Source organism: Crassostrea angulata, chromosome 6, assembly GCF_025612915.1.
Source record: "Crassostrea angulata isolate pt1a10 chromosome 6, ASM2561291v2, whole genome shotgun sequence".
Lineage (NCBI taxonomy): Eukaryota > Metazoa > Mollusca > Bivalvia > Ostreida > Ostreidae > Magallana > Magallana angulata.
Genome location: NC_069116.1, coordinates 30,620,992 through 30,646,013, shown reverse-complemented (window position 1 = coordinate 30,646,013; position 25,022 = coordinate 30,620,992). Strand labels below are relative to the sequence as shown.

General features: G+C 33.8%; 1 protein-coding gene across 4 annotated transcripts in view; it reads right to left on the bottom strand.

The window, feature by feature from the left end:
* Positions 1-991: 991 nt before the first annotated feature.
* LOC128187351 (E3 ubiquitin-protein ligase TRIM36-like) overlaps positions 992-25,022 on the bottom strand; it is an 83,111-nt gene continuing 59,080 nt past the window's right edge. Inside the window, exons 6-9 of one of the 4 annotated variants that reach the window (XM_052857765.1) lie at positions 8,792-9,442; positions 5,411-5,913; positions 4,487-4,704; positions 992-1,192 (exon numbers count right to left, since the gene is read on the bottom strand). In XM_052857765.1, coding sequence (XP_052713725.1) covers positions 1,066-1,192; positions 4,487-4,704; positions 5,411-5,913; positions 8,792-9,419 — 1,476 coding nt within the window. In that variant the 5' untranslated portion in view covers positions 9,420-9,442 and the 3' untranslated portion in view covers positions 992-1,065. Of the gene's footprint in view, positions 1,193-4,486; positions 4,705-5,410; positions 5,914-8,791; positions 13,919-15,051; positions 19,531-25,022 lie in introns of those variants that run through there. The other 3 variants (XM_052857766.1, XM_052857763.1, XM_052857764.1) reach the window with 3 other exon arrangements.

Below are 25,022 nucleotides of genomic sequence, written 5' to 3'. Positions count from 1 at the left end.
ATGTCAATAAACGCATGTATACATGCATGTGTGTATCTATATATGGGAATAAATACTAAGCAGTCCTCCTTTTTAAGCCGAGTAGAATAACGTGGGTGCATTGCTAAATGTTGTGTGCATACAGTCATTGAGATGGCGGCATTTCTTTGATGCCGGCAAAGCGACCCAGCGAACTCTAATGCGATCGAACTGCAGGGGCACTTCGGCGGCATGTCTTTAATGTCGGCGATGCCACGAGCGTCGGAATTTAGAGAGCTGCTGATAGAACAGAAAAGTCTATATTTGTACTGAAAAAAGCCGCTATTTTTTTTTATTTATGACAAAAATAAAACGGAAAACATTCAAATCCATCATTTTAAAGATAAAACCATTAATCAAAACACAAATAAGAGAAAAAAAAGATTCGGCACTCAGGGACTGAACCCGGGTCGCCTGGGCACAAGTCCACCACTCTAACGACTGAGCTACGCGGACCCTCGCTTCAGAACTTTGGAGTCCAAAATCTCAAGAATGCATGGATCGATTTTAAAACGAATTTCATATTCTGAAGTTTCGAGAGCGTCTCTATCGAATAAAAAAATAAAAAAAATTCAAATCCAAATAATTAAAAATTTAAGGTTTTTCATTTCCTTCCGGTGACGACCGGAAGTAACGGCGGACGTTCGGATATGCGAAGGGCACTGCGGCCGTTCACTCTCTACCTTCTCTGAAAATTTGAATGTCCTATCCTGAATACTTTTTTAGAAAAATCGTGAACAAGCAAAAACATAAAATCTTTAATATCTTGGTACCGGAAGTGACGACCAAAAAAAGCTCGTGTAATTTTCTTACAAATTTTGTCATGAATAAGATCTGAAAGTTTCATGAGAATCGGCTGAAGCGTTTTTGAGAAAACGTGGGAGAAAAAAAAAAGAATAATAATAATAATAGAGGAAAAGAATCAAAGCAATAACAATAAGGTCTTCCGTTGGAAACGGAAGACCTTAATAATGAATAAACTGGATCCACTCTGAAAAGAATATTAACTACATAAAAGGCATGTATATATTTTTTCTCCTTCAAGTACTAATATCTAAATTCTCTTGAGTACTCCTTGTATTCCTCTGGATCATCAGCCGACTCCTCAGTGACTCCTTTGGCCTCCAACTCCTCCAACACTTGGTCTAGGTAGGTGGGGTCAGGGTAACCAAATCTACAACCATTTGAGAGAGTATAATTATTTACATTCTGAGGTATGTTTCAAATTGTATGTTCTGCATTTACATCTTATGATGAAAAGATTGGTTGTAATTTGACATACAATTCATATGTGCTTCAACCAAACTCTTCATTTTTCTCTTATAAATAAAAATCTTCAAAAGAAGTGAAAAGCCGTCAGTGTGACAGCAAACCGGTTTTTTTATGTCAACTGTATCCAAAATCCATGTCAACCCAGAATTGATAAACACTACCTACCGTATCCAGTGAAATGGAGTACCCTATATGCAATATCTAGCCAAAAAAATGACTAAGTTCAAAAACTGGTATTTTTTCATAAATAATCAGAAATCACAATCATACCATTATGCACACCTCTAATATAGGTACAATTTATCTGCAAAAGAATAACTTTCTATCTTGAAAACTGTAGGAGGAGTTATCCGTACAATGAGGGTACCTTATGTGCAATATTTTACCAAAAAATGACTAAATTAAAAAGCATGTGTTTTTTTATAAATTATCAGAAATCAAAATCCTACCAATGTGCACACCTCTAATATAGGTACAATTGATCTGCAAAAGAACAATGTCGTATCTTGAAAACTGTAGGAGGAGTTATCCGTACAATGAGAGTACCCTATATGCAATATTTTTCCAAAAAATGACTAAGTTCAAAAGCTGGTATTTTTTCATAAATTATCTGAAATCAAAGTCTTAGTAATATGCACACCACTGATATATGTACTATTGATCTGCAAAAGAACAATGTCCTATTTTGAAAACTGTAGGAGGAGTTATCCGTACAATGAGGGTACTCTTTTGGCAGCCGCCCACCCACTCGCCATTTTCACCAATTTAATAACTGGATTTTTTTCGTTGGAAAACCGGGTTAAAAAACCAAAATCAAGTATGTTATTCCTAAATGAATGTCATTATCCAGAACCCCTGGAATCTAGATCATTATTAAGGTCTTCCGTTTCCAACGGAAGACCTTATAGTGATTGTAAGGTTTTTTTATTATTATTTTTTTCCCAGTTATTGTCCACAAGATTTCTCAGATATGTCTCGATATATTTACTTGATGTTTTTAGGACTGATAGAGAATGATCATATCTCTAGGCGTTTTTTTCATTTTTTGAAAATTCATTTCCTGTCGTCCGTTTCCTGTCCCGCGACAAAAAGCTTGTCACATCGAGATCTCAGAAACGATAAAGATTTGAACATCCAAACTTTGAGGGAGGATAGACCAATAGTTGTAGATGTGTTTAAACATTTTTGTTTTGTTCGGCGTAACTTCCGGTCGTCACTGGAAGCTCTTCAAAATGTTTTGTTTTTACGTATTTAATTTACTTTCCATAGAATAAAGATATTAGTATAGATCCTTACATGTGTCATCCATACAATGTTAAATTAACAAAAATATTCTACTTCCGGTGAGATATCTCGATTATCTCAGGTAGCTTTTTTAAAACATTTTTTGTACCCGCGAGATCTCAGAAACTGTAAGTGATCAAGACACTAAACTTTCACTGGTTAAAGACATTTGATTGAAGATATGTTTAAACTGTTTCATTTTGCCTTCCGTCACTTCCGGTCCACACCGGAATAGTTCAAACAAAACAAGCTGTTTATCCGTTTATCTGTTTTCATTTGATAGTTTTAGCTACTTTGATAAATAATAATGTTATATAGGCAAGTAAGTAAGAAATAACAAATTTAATTTTCATGGAGCACATCAGTTTGTCCGTTTCCTGTCCAGAGACAAAAAACCTCATTTCGACGAGATCTCAAAAACGGTAACGACTTGAACAACCAAAGTTTGTGGGATGATAGACCTATGTATGTACATGTGTTAACACTATTTTGTTTTGTCCGGCGTAACTTCCGGTCGTCACAGGAAGTACACTCAATTTTGATTTTTAAAAAATATTTTGGTTATTTAGCATTGAAGTAACATTTTAGCTATAGAAATACGAAAGGTCATCTACACATGGTAAAAAAAAGTTCTACTTCCGGTGAGACATCTCAAATATCTCAGGTAGCCTTCTTTTTTTAAAAACAAAGAACCCACATTATCTCAGAAATTGAGATAGATCAAGACACAAAACTTATATAGATAATGGACATTGTTGAACATGTGTTTAACGGGTTTCATTTGGTCCTACGTCACTTCCGGTTATTACTCGAAGCGTTCAAGCAAAAGAACTTTTTTTTTTAACTTTTAACTTTTTTAAAAACATTTTACTCAATGTGATGAACAGTAACGTACGTAGTTAAATGTACTAAAATATTTACTTTCCATTTCTTAAATCACTTCTGTTTGTTCGTTTCCGGTCCCGAGACTAAACCCTTTTTTCAACAAGATATAACGAACAAAAACTTGAACATCTAAACTTTGAGGAGAGACAAAATGTATATATTGTATCCATTTTCTGTTTAAAAGATAACTGGATTTTTTGTGCAGATTAATACATGAGGAACGGAAGACCTTTTTGTTGCTATAGCAACAAGAGTCTAATTTTAAAGCTTTTTGTATAGGTATCCTTACTCATCATAACCATGCACTCCATTACAACATGGATACATGGAGCAAGCTTATGATAATCAGGTTCATTCCTTTGATGATGTCATGAATTACATTGATAACATATTAAAACTGCTGGTCTGTGTGTCTTCTGCAATTAACCCTATTTAATAACTCATCTGATAAGCTGCTACATGTAAGAAGTAAAATAAAAGAGGAAACATTTTTCATAGAGGTAATGCATGTTTTTAATAATGTAAGAAGAGCCTCGACCTCCACCAAAACACTAGACATATTGATTAACTTTCACAAAGTTTGTAAAGGCATCCTTGTATTTTTTAGTAATGCATTTTTGCCTGCTAGAGGCTTCGTGAAAATCAGGAAACTGTATAAACATGTATTCATCATACTAGAAATAGAGCCCTAGATTACCACCAGAACAACTGATCCTGGTGCCATGAATTCATGGCTCTCTTCATCATAATAATTTGAACCCAGTTTCTTACTTTGTTTGCAGGACATCCAAGAGGAGAGAAGAAAATACTAAATCATAAGTTTTAAAAAGAAATGTATGGCTCCTGGGAAGGGAAGGGGTTATGGTCAAGATTTGCTACTAAGAGTCAAAATGTTCAAAAGTTTCCTAACAATGCACACTGATAGAAGACCAGAGCAACAAGTAACCTGACTCGATAAAGATAATCAGGCGACCTAAAAATCTCAATGTTTTCAATAACTAAAACTATGCATTTTCAGTAGACTTACCTTGCTGGTCCTCCGTCTATTCTAGTTTTGTGATGTATATGATTCCAAGTTATTACTCCATCATGGCCTGTAGTTCTTGACCGTCCTATGGTAAACACCAACCGCCTGCTGAATGCAACATTGAGTAGCTTAGCTATCAGCCTGCCTTTCTTATTGTGTGGGAGATAACCCGAACGACGAAACCCTTTGTAAACCTTTCCTGGATCTGGATGCTCTGCCTGTTAATATTTAAAAAAAAATTATGTCAAGAAATCATGAAGTTTGTCAAACAATTAAAGGCTTTCTTTGGTGCTTCACAAAGGCAGCTATCATTGCAGAAAAATATGCAACCCATATTAACTAATTTAATTGTTCTGCTATGACCGCGACCTTTATTACACACATGGGACGCTGAGAGAGTGAGAATGAACACCATATTGACTTCCATGGGCTGACCTCTGTCTTTCAAGGGATGGAAGTTATGGTACCCGTCACATGCATTATGTGGAATAATTGGCTGTAACAGTTCTTTCTGTGTGACAATATCAATAGTTTATAAATTAAGTTAGGCCACATCAATATAGTTTCTTGTTCGTTGGAAATCCAGTGAAAAAAGGTACGAGCAGGCGAGCAATTAAATAATAAAATTATTTTTTGTAGACAAAAATTTTTAGGTGTTACATAAATAAATTTGTGTGAACGGATATATCTTTTCTTCTTTGTTTCTGATTTATGAATTTAATAATATCATTTGTAGAGTTCTATTTAAATATAAGCGGGTGGGGTCTGGCGAATAAAAAATTATATTGGTGTGACCTTCATAAGGTGTGACAAACAGACCAGCTAGGAGAAAAACACTGTATTGCCTATTTTGGTGTGAATATAAGAATGCATCAAGCAAAAAAATCCTAAATCTACTTATCATTTAGTGCTGTCGAAACTTACCCCTTGCTTTCCGTCGTCAAACGTATATGACAGAACAATGGACCCACTGCTGTCATTAAATCCCTGCAGTCTGATGCTGCTTTTTCTTATTGATATAAACCCTGGTGGTTGATCTCCAGTCACTTTCCCATAGATCGTTCCACAGTTAGGACAGACTGGTTTGTACATAAAACTCTGCTCAATGCACTCTTCGCAAAATATGTGCCCACATTTGGGGAGTTTTTTTGGTTTTGTTGGCGTGTCCATGCAAATGCAACAGTTTTCTTCTTCGGGCATACCTTTCACCGTGTTTGCTAAGCTACCTGAATTTCCAGAATCCATCAGTGTTCTATTAGTGATTTTACATGTGTACTTAAAAAGTTCCACATACATTTCCTCATCTTCTTTGTCCTTTAGAACAAGATAAATGTCTTTCAAATACACAACCTCAGACTTGTATGCCCTAACAGCTTTGATAAAACTAGAAGCACATATCTGAACAGGTGTGTTGTATTCACCTATACCTGCAATCATAAATTAAACTAAATAACTCTTTCAATTAAAAATCATCATTCAATCACCTACAAAAAGTTCTGTTTACTTTACAAAATTACTCTTGATAATGTAGTTTCATTTCCTTTAACACGTTTTAAGATTTGATCAGTTGAATTCACATTTGAAGTTAATACATGTATTCAACCATAGTCATTTGACTGGAACCGTTTTTTTTTTGGCACAAATATATGTAATGAAAAATGTTTTTGTTTCGTTTTCATGTAAATTTTGAAATAAATTTTGAGTTTCCCTCCATGCTACATAACTTAGAATAATGAGAATAATATAAATGCCTGAGCATGATAGAAAAAACATGGACACCAATTCTTGGGGGGTTTTTTTCTTCAAAAAAATATACAAGAAATGATAAATTGGCACAATCACACAAATGTCTAAAACTTTTGCAGCAGTTTTTGCCCTAAATAAAATTTTAATGCAGTGTGAAATATACACTGGATCTGGGCAGTTAAACAGCAACCTCGGGCTAATACTGGATGTGATATAAAAACGATATGTCACAATTATATCTATCTATATAAAATTACATTTATAAAAATAAATATTTTATTTATATTTAATATATCCATTAATTGGTCAACAGCTTCAGCAACTTTTAAAAAAATCATGGTCAACATGAAATAATCATGATGATTTCAGACTTAAATTCCCATATAAGAGTATTTGGCTATTTATTCTATCTAACTTACTGATGTATCTAACAACATTGAAATGACTTCCACATTCTCATAAAGATTAATTCAAAAATATGTGACAAGAGATGTTGACATAATACAACACAATACAAGAGGCCAATAGGTCTTAACAGTCACCTGAGTAGCATAAAACTCATACACAAACTTGTAGAGGAGTCTCATATATGCATTTAATTAAGTTTCATGCTGGAGTAAAATCAAAGTACTGAAGTACTGACGGGAGTTGATTTTATCGATTATTATTAATTTTGAAATCAATGATATGTTATTTTGCATGGCAAGTAGTTTCTAATCTGTATTTGAATTACGCATATTTTTATAATATGAATTCTCGAACTTTCCCGACAAGAATTTCGAGAAAACCCCATATGAATCATGTTGTGTAATACTTAAAGATAGAATTAATTCCATCAAACTAAGTATCAGTAATCGAAATACTTCTAAAAATTGTACACATGTCTGGATCTAAGCAACATTGAACTCTAGTATCGTTCAACCAGACGCTTGGCTGTCTCCGTTTATCTCCGACTACCAAGAGAGACTCACTGTTTGTCGGAGATTTACGGATACAGCCGAGCGTCTGGTTGAACGAGACTAAATTGAACTCTAGCGTAGGAATACATACGACTACAAAATATATCTAAAATGTTCCTACTATCTAAAATCTGACTATTTTCAAGGTATTTATAAATACGTTTCCTTCAAAATTAATGGTTCAGCATACAGTACACAAAATTTATCTAATATTTTCAAGATCTAAGTCTTGTCAGCGGTGATGATTTGTGCTTAGGTCCAAACACTGTTTCACTTTCGGTTTGCCAGAGTAACTGCATAGGAGAGTTGATTAAAATCAATGATTAATTACTAAATATGAACAAGCAAAGGAAGATAACTCCATTATGAATAACCAAGGGAAGATAACACCATTAACTGTTACCACCCTCCCCCTTGAACTCCCTCCAAATGCTGTCACAATCTCTTAAATTTGATAGACAGCTCCATTCTATAAGTCAGAACCCCTACCTCGGGGGACATGAAGTTTAAAATTATGGTAGAGGGCTTCCTGGTCTTCAAAATCATGAATTCAGTTTTCCTTAGAGGTGTGTGGAAGATTAATTTCAAACATTATATGCATTAACATTATACATGTAGTCCATTTTGGCACAGCCCTAGAGTCAAAATCCATACTCTAGGGGATATGAAACTTAAAAATTTTAGTAGAGGACTTCCTGGTAAACATAATTATGGTTCAGTATTTCTCACAGATGTGCGAAAGTAGAGAAAAAGATTTTTAAACAATATATGCATTAACAGTATATGGCAATATTGTCATCCTCATTAGGACATGAATACCTGACCCAGGGGCATTGAATTTCATAATTGAGGGAGAGAAGTTAGTGGACATCATACCCATGCATTCAGTTTTTTCCCCACATGTGTAAGAGTAAAACAGAAGATTTTCTAAGATTTAATACATGTTTTTTACTATATGGCTATATTGGCCCCGCCCTAGGCTCTAAACCCCGGACCCAGGGGCCATGAATATCACAATTTAGGTAGAAAAATTAGTGGACATCATAACCATGCATTCAGTTTTTTGCTCAAATGTGTTAGAGTAGAGAAGAGATATTTTAAAGATTTAATACATTTGAATATATGGTCAACGTGGCCCCATCCTAGAGCCTGAACTCCTGACTCAGGGGTCATGAATTTCACAATTTTAGTAGAAGGCTTCATGGACATATAACTATTTAATCAGTTTTTTCTCACATGTGGGGTAGAAGAGAAGAAGATTATTTGAAAGTTTGGCTTTTTTGCATATTTGGCCCCGCCTGTGGCACCCCGGGGGAGGTAGACCCATGAATTTCAAAATTTAGATCTTCCTACCATAGAGATGATTCACACAAAAAATGATAGCAATTAGCCTTATAGTTTTTAAGAGGAAGTTAAAAATGTAAAATTGATAACGCACAACCACAGACGAAAACAGATAGCAAAAATTATATACTTACTTTATTCATTCCTGTTATGAAGGTAGGGATCACTGAAGAAAAATTTAATATAACCCCTAAAACTGGGTAAAGTGGGTATGTAATTTTTCTTATAAAGTATAGGAAATGACACTTTATTTTACCTGTTACAAGAAGAGGAATAGAAATAGATTCAACCTTTGCTTCATCTGCTGTTTTCAGGATGATTTGAATAATAGTATCTAATATTCTTCCAAACTGTCTAATGTCTTTTGCATGCTCCTTGTCAAAAACAGGAGTAACAGCATGAATGATCATCTTCCATTGGGAATCTTCTTGGAGTCGTTGTAAAAAAGTATTTCCTAACTTCACTTTTTTAGATGCGGGTTTCTCATCGGGAATAACTCTAAAAATATCTCTAGCAATAACATCCTCTGAACGACAGTATTCATCTTGTGGACAGACTAAGGCATCAGCAACAACATCTTGTATATTACCTATATGTATTTTGACTTTCAATTTTTCTGAGACATGCACAATGGTGAAGGCATTAGACGGTGGCACGGTTGAACTTACACTATTCCTGGCACCAAATGCAGGGCTGTCATATTTTTGGTCAAGTTTTCCAGACTTCTCTGTGTTGGAAGCAGATGGCTCTTTCGTTTGAAATACTTCCTGTATTGCTTTTACCGTTAATTCATCCTTATCTACAAAGTGAATTTCCTGAAGACTCTTAAACGCATAGTTGCTGCTGAATGACATCACTGCTTTGTAATATTGCTGTACACACATGTCCCTGGGTACAGCAAATATACCTTAAAACATAGGTATATTTTATTTTCAAAATACAGAAACACAATTTACAAAAGCGTTGATAATAAACATTTAAATAAAGAGTCAGATACATTCAAAATAATTTTTTTATGTATCAAAAAGGGAAAGATCTCTTCACAGGAAGAAAAATAGGTCATACATTAGAACTGTTCGAGATTCATTAACTGACATGCACGCATGAAAACAAAAGATCTCTGGTCCTAAATGGTAAGAACATTATACAATCATGTGAACACGCTTATAACGAGGTGCCAGGAATGCATGGGCTATTCTGCTTGGTTATTCGTTATATTCGGCAAGTTTACAACATGTAAAAAATGTCTCAGGGACTGAAAATCACTTTGCTGTAAGCCTCAATTCATTTAAAACATACTAGATTTTGGTCCGTTCGTGCACGGGTTGACATTGCATACGATATCGGACATTTACAAAATAGTTACATCGACGCACCGTATTGTTGACATTTATATAACCAAGCTTTAAGCCTACAATAATGCTATTAATTTCACTTTCACTTAATTTCTGCTTAGTTAAAATAATCATACTGTGTCTAGGGACAGGTCTTCACCACAGTTAAAACGCCTCCCATATACCCGTAATATAGCAAAAAATTGCAGAATCGCTCCGAAACGAATATGGAGAAAATTAATGAAGCTGTATTGAAAATAACAGTCAAATTATTCATAACAAACCATTTTGAGGCTGTAAATACCTTTCATCTCAAAATTTAATTCTATTATTGAAGAAGTCAACACTTTTTCACCAACTTTTTTTACTCGCTTCTTATTTACGAACCATGTTGACATTCGAAAATCTCATATTAAATGCACTGAGTCTGAGTTATCTCCCGTATTTTCTTTGATCAACAGAATATGTTGAAAATGTGTAATGATAATTTACACGTATTTTTATTATCGTTTCTGGTTTTATCCATGCAAATGTGATATTGTGGAAACATAAACTAATAAAGAGCCTCCCGTGATTTAGCGTGAATGTAATACGCATGCACAAGATTGTAAAATAAAAAAAAGATAAAGATGATTTTCGGATTTTTAAAGGAGTTTTCGTTGATAATTAATTAGCGAAGTTTGATTGAGAAAAAATAAAAACAAATTGGTAATCTCCAAGTACCAATGATGTTTAAAATATATACATTGTAAAACAAAAGACAGTTTTCTTCCGATTTCTCGGTGTTGACGCCCAAAAATTCATGTCTTTTATTTTAATGTAGTAGTATAGATTCGCTATAACCATGTTTTATTGTATATGGTCCATAAAATTGCACTTTTATTACCAAAAAGGCCACTGTTCAATATTTCATTGGTTACCATTATAATGCATGAATGAAAAGAGGTTTGTAAAATTTGCAGAGCTTATAGGAAAACTCTTCTACATTCTTTAAAGGTTATGTTTTGATAATTGTTTGAGGCAGTGTTTCTTATCAGAAATCCATAAATCTGAAAATATTTCAAGTTACCTGACAATGCAAAATGCAGAAAGAACGTAGAAAAACATTGGTAGTATTCAATTGCATATATATAAACTTAATTTCAACAAGTAATTTTTAGAGACAAAAGTTTTAGATTACTCGAAAAATTAAAACAAAATACTTCTGCTGAATTCGAACCTCCAACAAACTTTCTATATTATTTACTTAGAATAGTCTAGAACCAGTTTTCATGCGCTATTCATAATTAACCAATTAATCAGAGTTTAAAGTAGTACATGTAATAAAAACAACATCTCATTATACATGTACGTGTTAACGTTGGACTTAAAGTGTGTTCTCCATCCCCCACCCCTAAAAACCCTCTGTAAAAGCATACCGGTATCTATATCCGGTTTCTATTCTTTTTTTAAACAAGCAATTAGCTACAATAATAATTACATAAAATGAATGTTCCTATTGAAACCAAATAAAATCCAGAAGATATTATTTTATAGTTTAAAAATTTAAAATCAACAAAGAGTTATATAGCAAATACCTGAATATAAATCAAAACAGATTTTGTTATATAGTCTCTATATTTAACAGTGTATGTGTCCAAATTGATATTTGTTTAGTTTAGTTGCTCTCATTATAAAATTAAATTTCCATGGGTAAATAATCAAGAGAGCAAACAAAAAAATGTAGGACTGAATTTTGTAGCAAATAGCATAATATTGCAATATGTCATGTAATACTTGACTCTAGCCCTTCATGATAGAAAGGTCAATTTTTTCATGGATCTCAAACATAGTTAATCACAGATTACAGAAATCACTGAGAGAAGGCATCACCTTTATGGGACCACCTTGATGATTATACATGTGATTGAAAATCATATTTAAGGATCTCAAAGTACTTAATTATTTACACCAAAAAGTATGGCCCAGATTCATAATTCATGTCTGTCAAGTGCATAAGTATCATCCATGCAAGTTTTGTGAAGATAGAACAAGTAATAATTAAGAAATGCCATTAAAGGGAGCCGGTTCCAATTATTTTAACTATGCATTTTCTATTATATTTGACATCTGTTGAAAATCCCCACAACCACGCAGAAAGACTTCTGACATTCATCCCCTTTTTTGGGTTATGACATGTACACAAACCAGGTATGAATTTCTCAAATCAATGACCATGAATACTCTGCTTGTCAATGGTTTGTGATTAAGCAGAAAATCAAAGGCAGAAAAACAGTCTCAAATGTTTCCCAGATCTCGTCAGTTATTATCAATAGACTTTGACCCGTGCGTGCACGGGTTGACATTGCATTTAGGACATTTTCGAAATAGGTACATCGACACACCTTATTATTAACATTTACATAACAAAGCTATAAGCGTATGATAATGCTATTAATTTCACTACACTTTCCTTAGTTTGAATAATCTAAATGTGTCTCGGGAAAGGCCCTCACCACAGTTAAATGCCTCCCTTATACCCGTAATGTAGCAGAAAGATGCAGAATCGCTCCGGAACGATTTTGGAGAAAGTTAATGAAGGTGCCTTGAAAATAGTCAAATTCATCACAAGAAACCTTTTTGAGACTGCAAATACCTTTCAACTAAAAATTTTAATCCATAGAATGGAAGATTTCAACACCTTTTCACCAACGTACACGTATTTTCTTTGTAAAACTGGGTCCGTAGGACATTATTCAATTTTACGAAAAAATATATTCTATCTTCACTCTCCTAACAAATATAATGTAACTTTTTTCCATGTAATCAAATATTTTTTGTCATCACGAAGACAAAAGTAAGTGCTTAGTTGAAATGTATATTTGTTATTTTATACCTTCTGTCATAAGAAACCATTAATATATATGAACAGAATATATAGCAAAAATCCAATGAAAATTTTCCCGTATTTGTATTATCATTTCTGAGTTTATTCAATGACATGCAGATGTGATATTGAGGAAACATAAACTAAAGATCCCGTTAGAGTGAATGTAATTGTGAAAGCGCAAGATTGTAAAATCCAAAAAATTCAGGTGATTTCCGTGATTTTTTGAGGAATTTTCGTTGATTATTAATTAGCGAAGCTTAACTGAGAAAAAAAAACAAATTGGTAATCTTCAAATACCAATGATGTTTAAAATATATAAAACAAAAGTATTCTTCCGATTTCTCAGTATTAAAGACCAAAAATATGAGTCCATTATTTTAATATAGTAGTAAAGATATAATATGTTCATAAATAACAAATACTGATGCTTAAGCATGATCCAAATATCCTAATGTTATGTTGATAAAACATACGAAAATATATAGTGTGATGTCATTTATCAAAATTCAATGCCAGAAATTTAAATTCAGCAATCAATAATTCACTTTTTTTTACATCAAATATTGTACTTTATTAATGCTAACATTTATTGTGCAGACATAACCGATAGCTGTTCGAATCAAAACAACATACACTAATAACTTTGATAAAAAAAACATCACAAATTAATGAATATGGGTCACATGATCCAAATATCTTAATGTTATGTTGATAAAACATACGAAAATATATAGTGTGATGTCATTTATTGAAATTCAATGGCAGAAATTTAAATTCAGCAATCAATAATTCATAATTTATTTATGAAAATGTCCAGGGGTTTTGATTGAAAAAAATATATACAATTTACAATTACTAGATGTTAATTAGTTGATAATTTTACTACATATGTAATTTTTTCTTTAAATTCCCCTTTAAACCTTAGATTTTTAAGAAAAATTTAATCCAGAAAAATTAATGCCCACAAATTTTAATGAAACCACAGTAATAGATTTTAGTTTGAAGTTGATATGTTCGTTTGCAGCATTTGGTTATTAAAATATAAATATTAAAAGACCTACCTGAACTAATTGCTGGAATAGCAATTGAACTCATTCCTATTTTATCTGCCTCTATAAAAGTAACCTCAACAGAGTCACGGAGAAGCTGCAAACACCTATTTTTATCTCTATAGTCATCCCACCTGGGTCCCACTGTGTGTATCACTAACTTGCATGGTAGATTGCCAGCAGAAGTCACACAAAAGTTTCCTATTGGAATAGGACCATGTTTCTGTACATAGTCCCTGCTCTCCTGATCAAACTGGTACCCAGCAGCGTCTGATATTGCTGCTGCCACTCCTTCTTCGTGCATTAGATTTTCATTTGCTGCATTGACAATGCAATCAACATCTAAACGAGTGATACGGCCTGTATATACCTTTATTCTCAGACCTTCTTTTGTTTTCAATTCTACTTTATGGGATCTCATACTCTGATTCATACTGACAGACATCTCATTAGAATTTGTGTTTTGAATTGTACTTTCAGGCAAAAGTAAATTTTGGTTTTTTTCTTCTTTTGTAAAAGTACGCCCTGCTCTTCTGAGTGCTTTACCAGACACCTTTTGCTGAAGCAAACCCTTTGCTTGCAGAATCACATATAATTTCAATGACATTTTCATTCCATAAAAAACACACATTTGGTTTCATCTGTTCTATTTCTTGCAGTGTCCTCCTAATACTGTAAACGTGGAAATTTTGACGATGTGTTAATTTTGACTATGTTGGCGATTTTTATTTTCTCGTCAAAATTTCCACTCGCCAAACTTCACATCATATATAGAGCGTATTAATACCAGAATTTTTATCGGCATTATCCCGTTAGGACTTGATCAAAGTTAATGATTCATTTATGTAAATAGCTATAAAAACACGTAATTAGTATTTTAAAAACCCATAAAATCTAAACAAGCATGTTTTAAATGCAATTATCACTCAATCGTCACAACATTCTATAATAACTTCGTGCGTAATTATCATGCCGTGTTTGACCTACTTTATTACCTCAGGCAATATCGTATAGTGAATAAAAACAAAATACAAAGAACAATTTTATTCCATCAAATCTGTCCAAACTTTTTTTCAATCAAAGTTAACTTTTATTAATACCGAGTTCGCAAGAAAGATAACTCTAACCCTGGCATTATAAGAATTCAAAAATAGATAAATCTTACTCTTATTCAAAAATTCGTCAAATTTAAAACTCGCCAATTGTCTCTTACTAAAAAATCGTCAAATTTTGAACTCGTCAATATAACCACGTTTACAGTATCGATGTCCTTATCTTCCATCTTAATAGAGTCTGAGGTCATGTTTTTTATACATGACAAAAGTTCGGTTATTTTATTTTTTATCATTTTTAAATCATTTACAGACAAGTCAGGAAGACTACATACAAAATTTCCATTGATGTACGATATTTGTTTTGATAAATCTCTGAACCAGCTATTTTTCCTTCCAAAAAACAAAACAGCTTGATATTCCCCAAGACTCATAGGAATATCAAAATTCACAACATTTGGACTAAGTTTGCCTAAACCTTTCTCCCTCGTCTCCGTTACGCTTTTGTTAGTTTTTACAATTATGGCTGAGTCGCTTTTCAAATGTGTGGAGGAACTTGGGTCATCTATTCTAGGTACATCATGACTGATACTTTATTTATTCATAAGCATGCGCTCTTGGCCTTTTCATTTCAATCCTCGGCCGAGTGAACACGAAAATTGAGCAGCGGAAAGTCAAATTCCATCATTGAGGTAAAGTACAAATCCGATTAAATTTAAGCGTCGAAATTGAAAAAAGGACACATCAATTTATATTTCTTCAATGTATTTTCATTTTATTGGCTAATTTTTCAAAAAAAAAATTGTGGACGTGCACTCAGATTAAATTTTCAGTTATAGCTTTACAAATCGAGATATTTGTATTTAAAGTGTTGACAGTTTTCTTGTTTATTTGCAAGAGAATGAGCACTTGAATGTTGAGAGCGGGATCGTCTCGGCGATCTAAAACAAAGTCCGAGACCTGCACGATCAACACGATCCACGCCGGCCACAGACCAAGCACGTGGCCTCGCACTGGCCACAGACCAAGCTACGACGTCAAGTGTCCTCAACATTCCCCAAGTTCTAAGAAGTGTCCCTAGTGCCTGTGGAATGTCTAGCTCACCGCCTGCGCAGATGTCAACTATGCCTGTGTTAGAGCCTCAACACAGTCAACCGCAAGGAACCAGTATGTCTACTGTAACAACACCTCTGGTGGCTCAACACGGTACGCATATTAATCCGCTTGTTAGCATTACATCTGATCTTGGTACTAATGTTTTATTGTCAACACAAGAAAAAATTTGGAATAATGAATACATTGACCTAGCAAAGTTATTGTATTCAGATTCTGCAGCTGAAACTCAACAGCTTCTTGTATTAGAAGATGGGCAAATTAAGATTACAAACATATCAAAAGATAAAAAAAATAGCTTCCATTTCTGAATGGACAGATGCATTTTTAATTTATGCTGCTTTATATCTGAAAAGGTTTCCTCAGCATGTCCAGGGTATTATCAAGTATATAAGTTCAATACGACTAGGGGCATCATGCTCCACAACAATGGGGTGGAGGGACTATGACATACAGTTTCGGTTGAGAAGGGCAAAGAACCATTTGATTAATTGGGAAAACATTGATGCAGAATTGTGGTTAATATATATGGGTCAGGGATCCGTGCCTGAATGGAAGCCTGCTTATAGCTTGCACCAGCACAAGCGCTGTTATGATTTCAATTTGAAGGGTTCCTGTCTCAATAGAGATTGTAGATTTTCACATAATTGTCTTAAATGTGGTCAAAACCACCCCTGCATTACCTGTTCCAATATTCAAACCACCCATAATACTAGTATGTCCAAAAAGGTTTCCCACAGTGTAGGTCAACAAGGCAATGCCAATTCTCATGTGACTAGATTTCCGAGGCCATTTCGTCAATAAGGATCCAAGTCTTTGGGATTTAGGTTACACCCCAGTCAATGTGTCTGCATTAACCACTTTGTTACAAAACTATCCGAACAAAACTGTAGCAGATCAGCTTTTACGTGGGTTTACATTTGGTTTTTCATTGAATTACATGGGTCCTAGGGGTCCTGTATCTTGTAAAAATATGGTGTCTGCATCAGAAATAAAGACCAATTGTTAGGTAAATTGAACAAAGAAATACAATTAGGTCGCATTTTTGGCCCATTTGATGTCCCACCATTTAAAAACTTTCATTGCAGCCCAAAAGGAGTTTTACCAAAGAAACAAGGTGGCTTTAGGATGATTACCAATTTATCTGCTCCTCGTGGAAATAGTATTAATGAATTCATTGATCCTGAAATCTGCAGTGTCAACTATTCGTCATTTGATCAAGCTGTTAACATGGTACAAAACCTTGGTTCAAATACAGTTAGGAAAAATGGATATTTCTAATGCTTTAAGATTGTTGCCAATAAGACCAGAGGATTTTAGTCTTCTCGGTTTTAAGTTTCTTGACAAATACTATGTAGATAAATGCTTACCAATGGGTTGTGCCATATCATTTGTATTGTTTGAGAAATTTTCTACTTTCTTACATTGGTCAGTAGAACAGCATAGTAACTTAAATTCCATTGTTCATTATTTAGATGACTTTTTGTTTGCTGGAGCTCAAGGGACAGGCAATTGTTCAATATTAATGGATAGTTTTCAACAAATTTGTTACAGGTTAGGCTTTCCTTTATCAGATAAAAAGACAGAGGGTCCAACAACTTATATTGTATTTTTAGGTTTAGATTCAGTTAGTACATCAATTTTCATTCCAAAAGAGAAAGTTGAAGCTATACTTTAAATTCAAGGAAAATCCAAAGTAACATTGAAACAGCTTTAGTCATTAGCAGGTACATTAGCTTTTGCAACGAGGGATTTACCGGCGGGTAGGACATTTACATGTAGCATTTATGGGCTTATGTCTGGTGTCTCTAAACCATATCATTTTGTACGCCTGACAAGAGAAATACATAGTGATCTTCAGATGTGGTTAAAATTTCTTAATGAATTCAATGGAACTACAAAATTTCCAGATTTACATTGGGAATCTGATAAAAACTTGCACTTTTTTTCAGATAGTTCATGGTCAGTAGGATGTGGGGTGATTTTTGGAAGTTCTTGGTCTTATTTATGTTGGCCAGAGGAGTGGAACATGGATATGAGAAATTATATAACTTTCTTAAAGTTTGTCTCTATAGTTTTAGGATTTTATTTGTGGTCTAACAAGTTGCAAAATAAGAAATTAAGACTCCATGTTGACAATCTAGCCTTGGTAGAAATTTTGAATCAAAAGACTTCCAAAAATAAGAGGGTAATGGCATTCATGAGAGAATTAGTCTTATTGTCGTTGAAGTTCAACATTTAGATTAAGGCAGTTCACATAAGTGGTTATAGAAACGAGATTGCAGATTCAATTTCTCGATTGCAGTGGCGCAGATTCAAGCAGTTGGCACCATGGGCAGATTTCCCTCCTTATTCAGTACCTACTCAAATTTGGAGCCTTTTGAAGGGCATGCCAATCGTTTAATTGACGCGAGTCTCTCAAGCAACACAAAGAATGCTTATGACAAAGACATTAATGTTTTTCATGTCTTTAGGTTACAGTATTGTTTACCACCACTTTGGCCACCCTGGTAGATCACATAGTCAATTTTTTAGCATTTTTAGCTTCAAAAGACCTTGCATATTCGACAAATAAAGTTTATTTGTCAGCTTTGAGCCACAATTTGCAAATGCTTGGCCTAGAGAATCCATTTAAAACTTTTATCGTTCAAAAATGTTGGCTGGTTTAAGAAAATCTAAGCCTGTGAAAGACATTGGAGCCCCATTACTTATCAACTTTTGCTCAAAACATTGCAGGTTTTACCAACAGTGACACAATCTAGGTATGAGCATTTATTATTTGGATCTGCTTTTTCAGTTGCATTTTTCGGTCTTCTCTGCATTAGTGAGTTAACATCTGCATCAAACAACAATAACAAAAATGTTATACATCTGTCAGACCTACAATTAACCATTAACTATCATACTAAACTTCCATTTTTCTAAAACAGATCAATGTGGCAATGGTTTAATTATTAATATAAACAAATCATTAGAGACATAAGTATGTTTGACATGTCGGAGACTTTTCTGCAATGCAGATCTGAGGATGATGGCCCTTTATTTTGCCATTTAAGCGGCACTCCCCTGTCTTCATATCAGTTTTCAAGCATATTGCACAAAACACTGACATTTTTAGGTATTAAAAAAAACCCATTTAAAACAAACTCTTTTAGAATAGGACCTGCTACACACTTGTACATGTTGGGCATAGCTGAACAAGAAATTCAGTGAAGGGGGAGATGGTCTTCAGATGCATATAAGCATTACCTGAGACCTGAGTTGGTTACATATTAACCGTCAATTTAATCTGAATGTTTTGCAACTTTAATTAACAACACCACCATTCCTGCAGTTTGCTTACTTATCAATTCATCTTGCAAGCACTGCTACATGTATACATGCATTGTTTATTGTTTATGATATTGTAGATTCAATATGGATTGTGGGATCATCTCTTATTAAAAGAGCTGAGCAATATGCATCAATTTCATCAGAGTTTGGTACAGACCTTTCATTACCAGGTGTATCAGTGGTGTGGAAAGGAGTATCGGGGTTAATTTTGTGACTTGCGATCAAAATATCCACATCCAAGATTTCTGGTCATCCATGCAGGTGGAAATGACATTGAAAAAAGATGATAACCCATTATTTAGACAACAGAAGTTTATAAAAAAAAAAGTAATGCAGTCAATTTGAGTTTGGTTATGCCTTCAACATGCATTGTTTGTTCACATATATTTCCGAAATTATATTGGCGACATGCTATTTCAAACATGGCAATAGAGACTTCTAGGCTGAGGATTAATAGTTCTGTGGCCACTCTTGTTTTGAAGATAGGCGGTGCTTAAATTAAAAATATGTTGACATTACACCCAATCAAAGTAATCTCTTTCTGAATGATGGGGTTCATTTGTCGCCTTCGGGCAATCCTGAGTTTTTGTCAACAATGCAGTCAGCTCTAAGACAATTTATTGAGGGTAAAAGTTTATGTTATCCAAAGATATGATCAAGAGTTAGTCTGGAACTGTTGTGGCTTTAATTATGAATGTGTTGATTAATGATTTTAATATGTACATGTATATACACATTGTTAGGTAGATATATGTGAATGATGCTACGTAAGCCTAAAATGGTCAAAATTAAATCGCTGTGATGGCGGTTGGATTTCATTCTGCATGAAATCCAATTGGCGCAATTTTGACATATAACCATTTGCTGAGGGATACTGTTGTCTCCAGGTCCCCCAGCTCTGATATGGTTTGTTGAAGGAATAATTTGTGAATGCTATGCTGCCAAAAACTTACAAGTGGTATACTCGGCGCATAGAGTATGAACATACAAGCCATGACAATTCCGCCATATGTGTTGAGTAATTTTTTCACATGTCAGAGGTAAAGATGGATTACGTGGAAATTCAATTTAAGATCAATAAGTGCACTATATATATATATATATATATATATATATATATATAGATATATATATAAAACGCGTTCCAAAATAAAAACAGAAAATCTTTTTGTCTGTTTTGAACGTTTTACCTCATAAAAGCACAAATATAAGCAAATCAAGACAGTTTAAGCTTTATTTTCCGTATAACACATCATAACACGTAACAAGAAATCAAGAAACTCTTCAGAATAGAAATTTACCCCCAAAAACTAACCAAGCTTCTATGTATATATAATATGAAATTAAGAATTTTTAAGGGGGGTATTAGGAGAATAAACAGTCAAAGACAAATGCAAAAACAGTTACTGGTGAAAGTGAAGCTTTGACATATCCTAAAAATTATACAGAATATATTTAAATTCTATTTACAATAAATTGTTATTTTCAAGAAAAAAATCTAATCGTTTTTTACAAAGTAAATTTACCCCCAAATACAATGCAGTTTATGCAAGCGATAAATCTGAGTAAAGTTCGACAATGGATTATATGTTACACTGTTCGGGCAAATTTACCCCCAAGATGAAACATCGTCTTTACAAATTTTCAACCTTAAAATCTATACAGGTATGCATATCTGTTGCAATTCTTTGGGGGTAAATTTCCCCCAGAACAAGACGACATCAATACAAAGTCGACGCGATATAGATATACAGAAAGTGACTGTGTTGCAATATCTTTGGGGTAAATTTCCCACAACACGACATCTATACGATCTCAAAGCCTTAAGTTTACAAATAAACAGAAAATAACTGTGTTGAAATTCATTGGGGTAAATTTCCTCCAACACAAGACATCAATCTTACAAATTTGAAGACTTAATGATAAACAAAAAAATGACTGTGTTACAATTCCTTGGAGTAAATATCCTCCAACACAAGACGCATCTTTACAAAGACAATGCCTTACCAAAAAAGTTCTGTGTTACAATTCTTTGGAGTAAATTTCCTCCAACACAAATCCGCATCTTTACAAAGTCAGAGCCTTAAAAAAATGTCCGTGTTACAATTCTTTGGAGTAATTTCCTCCAAAACAAGACGCATCTTTACAAAGTCAAAGCCTTAAAAAAATTTCTGTGTTAAAATTCTTTGGAGTAAATTTCCTCCAACAAAAGACCGCATCTTTACTAAGATCTTTACATCTGTGTTAAAATTCTTTGGAGTAAATTTCCTCCAACACAAGACCGCATCTTTACAAAGTCAAAGCCTTAAAAAAGTTTCTGTGTTACAATTCTTTGGAGTAAATTTCCCCCAACACAATACGCATCTTTACAAAGTCAAAGCCGTAAATTAAAACCCTAAAAATGACTGTGTTTCAATTCTTTGGCGTAAATTTCCTCCAACACAAAACCGCATCTTTACAAAGTCAGAGCCTTAAAAAAATGTCCGTGTTACAATTCTTTGGGGTAAATTTCCTCCAGCACAAGACGCATCTTTACAAAGTCAAAGCCTTAAAAAAAATGTCTGTGTTAAAATTCTTTGGAGTAAATTTCCTCCAACACAAGACCGCATCTTTACAAAGTCAAAGCCTTAAAAAAGTTTCTGTGTTACAATTCTTTAGAGTAAATTTCCTCCAACACAAGACGCATCTTTACAAAGTTAAAGCCTTACAATTCTTTGGAGTAAATTTCTTCCAACACAAGACCGCATCTTTACAAAGTCAGAGCTTTAAAAAAATGTCCGTGTTATAATTCTTTGGAGTAAATTTCCTCCAACACAAGACGCATCTTTACAAAGTCAAAGCCTTAAAAAAGTTTCTGTCTTACAATTCTTTGGAGTAAATTTCCTCCAACACAAGACGACATCTTTAGAAAGTCGAAGCGATAAAAACAAACAGAGAATGATTGTGTTGTAATTGCTTTGGGGGTAAATTTCCCCCAACACAAGACGACATCTTTACAAAGTCGAAGCATTAAAAATAAACAAAAAATGACTTTGCTGCAATTCTTTCATGCAGTCTCATGACAATGCGGACAGTCAACTTATTTACACTGGTCGTCTTATCAAAGACTGTTTTGGAATGCTTTAACTATACTTTGAATTAGTGTATTATTTATTTTTTTTCTTTAATCGCTAAAAAGCTACATATTCTGTTTAACGATAATTTGGAGGGATGATCGCATTATTAATCAAAATTTAGCTAGGAAGCCTTTATGTAATTTCTGGCATTTCGGGTACATTGGTTCCTGTGAGGATTTAAAGCTTTCACAATCGTACTTTTTTGCGACACTCGGGAAAATATATAGCGTATAGAATAAGATCTCTCGAGAGTAACGTTAGATGCCTATATAAACTTATATTGTCTTCCTATTCAAATTCCTCGAAAAATATCCACCCTGACGCGCTGATATGTTTTCACGAAAGTTGTTGCCAATAAATCCTTCCAACACATCCAGTCAGTATCTCATGAATATTCCGTGTCTGATAAACATGTAGGTGTTCAACATATTAGTCCTGATACACAAAGGTTGGGTCTCATTTTATCCGAAGTAACAGTCAGTATCTCATGAATATTCCGCGTCTGATAAACATGTAGGTGTTCAACATATAGTCTTTATAACTGGTCCTGATACACAAAGGCTGGGTCTCATTTTATCCGAAGTAACATGTGTTCCCCACTTCAAACCAATCCATTTTTTATTCAGCTACATGTACCTGATGAATAATTAAGATAAAAATTGACTATAATAGTGGATAGTTTGTATTTGTATCTGAGGAAAAGAAATATTGTATATTTTGTTTTAGATTTAGTTACTTTTAGAACACAATCAGAATATAAGATTTAATAATTTCACATGACTTGATTTTTTAATTGCTTATTAACTTTTTTCTGTTAAAAACACTTATTTTCAAAGATTTGTGGCAAATCGATATGGGGATGGGGGGGGGGGGGGGGGTTGGGGGTTGGATGGGGCTCTATACAAGTTGACAAACATACGAAGAATCATTTGATTAAAACTATTCGAAATTCTAAGCATAATTATTTTTTTGAAACTGCAACAAATTAATGTGCGTTGTGTATGATGGATCGATGTATCAAATTGTATTCAAATGTATGATGATTTGAATTTCCGCGGCCGGTTGTTTATTATCTTACTTTAAAATTATTCAAAATTATTCATATCATGGTGGACTTGTATTTTTTTCGTTTATTATATAAGGGTATACACACTATCTCCAGCTTTTTCCTCATATCTCAAATAATAAATATATTAACAGGTTTTTTTCTAGAATAATATCCTTCATTCTTTGTGTATTGAAAGCTGAAGAAAATAGCTGCCATATCGAAGTATTTTTACAGCTTTGAAAACTGAACGGCTGCATAGGCGCTCCCCAGCTAATTTTGTAAATGAAGAGTGATATCTATTTATGTATCTTTACCCTCTATACTATAAAATCAATAGTACAGAGGGTAGACATATATAAATAGATACCGTTCGTCATTTACAAAATAAGTGGGGGAGCGGTTACATTTTTGCAGCCGTTTAGATCTTATAAAGCTTTATTCCGAAAGCGTAAACAACGCTTAGAAATATTTATTTGTTATGATGTAAGATTTATTATATTTTCTAACGAGCGCTTTAAAATAATTTACCTGCAAGCTTTTAATCAAACTGACAACGGTTTTGTTCTAGTTCGAGTTTCAATTTAAAGTTCCTTCGAATTTAACATCCGCTGTTTTAACAAGTGCGCACATACATGTACATGTATAGTAATAACCTTAAAGCGGGAACAAGGGTGAGAAGTATTTTAGATAATATTCAGTTACGCTTTTTGTACACAAATATCAGGCTACATCGGTGTTTTTGTTTCAATAAGGCACTGTGGGGGAGGGGGATGGGCACCCAGCAGACATTTTAAAAAAAAAATTAACATATAAAAAATGAAACTGAACGTAAAAGGAATACTACGCACCCCCCCCTCCCCCTCCCCACGGTGCTTATCAATACATCTACAACTTTCACGTTGAATGTGTGCAAGTGCTAGAATTAATTGAAAACCCATTTTCGCTTATCCTCAAAATTCTTATCCGAGGTGATGGGGTGCTTTTGGTGGGATAACCACGGTGCATATATAAATTTAAAAGTAGTTTTTGAATGTCACTGTTTAGATTAACAAGGACTGGTATATCTCAAAAATTATAAGTATATTTTAAATAAATTTAATTTATAATAATTTATTAATAAAAACACGGATTTGAATTCTCAAACTTGGAATAATGGGCCATGTTTTTGTTGAAACAAAATCAAGCCCTCGAGTTCATGTACATTGCATAATGACAGTTTAATATAAAATAAAAATATACATGTATGAATGGGGTGGATTCCCTTATTTCAAGTTTTAAATGATTTCTATTATGCGAGGTATTCTGAAAGAACAACATAAAGTTTTAAACAGATACCTTTATCGCTGTTCCACTTCACTGTATACTTCCTCCAAAACAATTTGGCCGACATTTCTGTAAGCTTGCAGATCGCATTTTATCACTATTCTCATGAGAGATAATTCCCACAGCGGTGGGTCTGAATTATATGCTTCACGGCATTGATAAAATACAGATTAACTTTTCCTAAAATTTGCAACGACATACACTGATTTTGGGATTCATTCACGGTCATTGTCTTCGCACTTCTGATGTA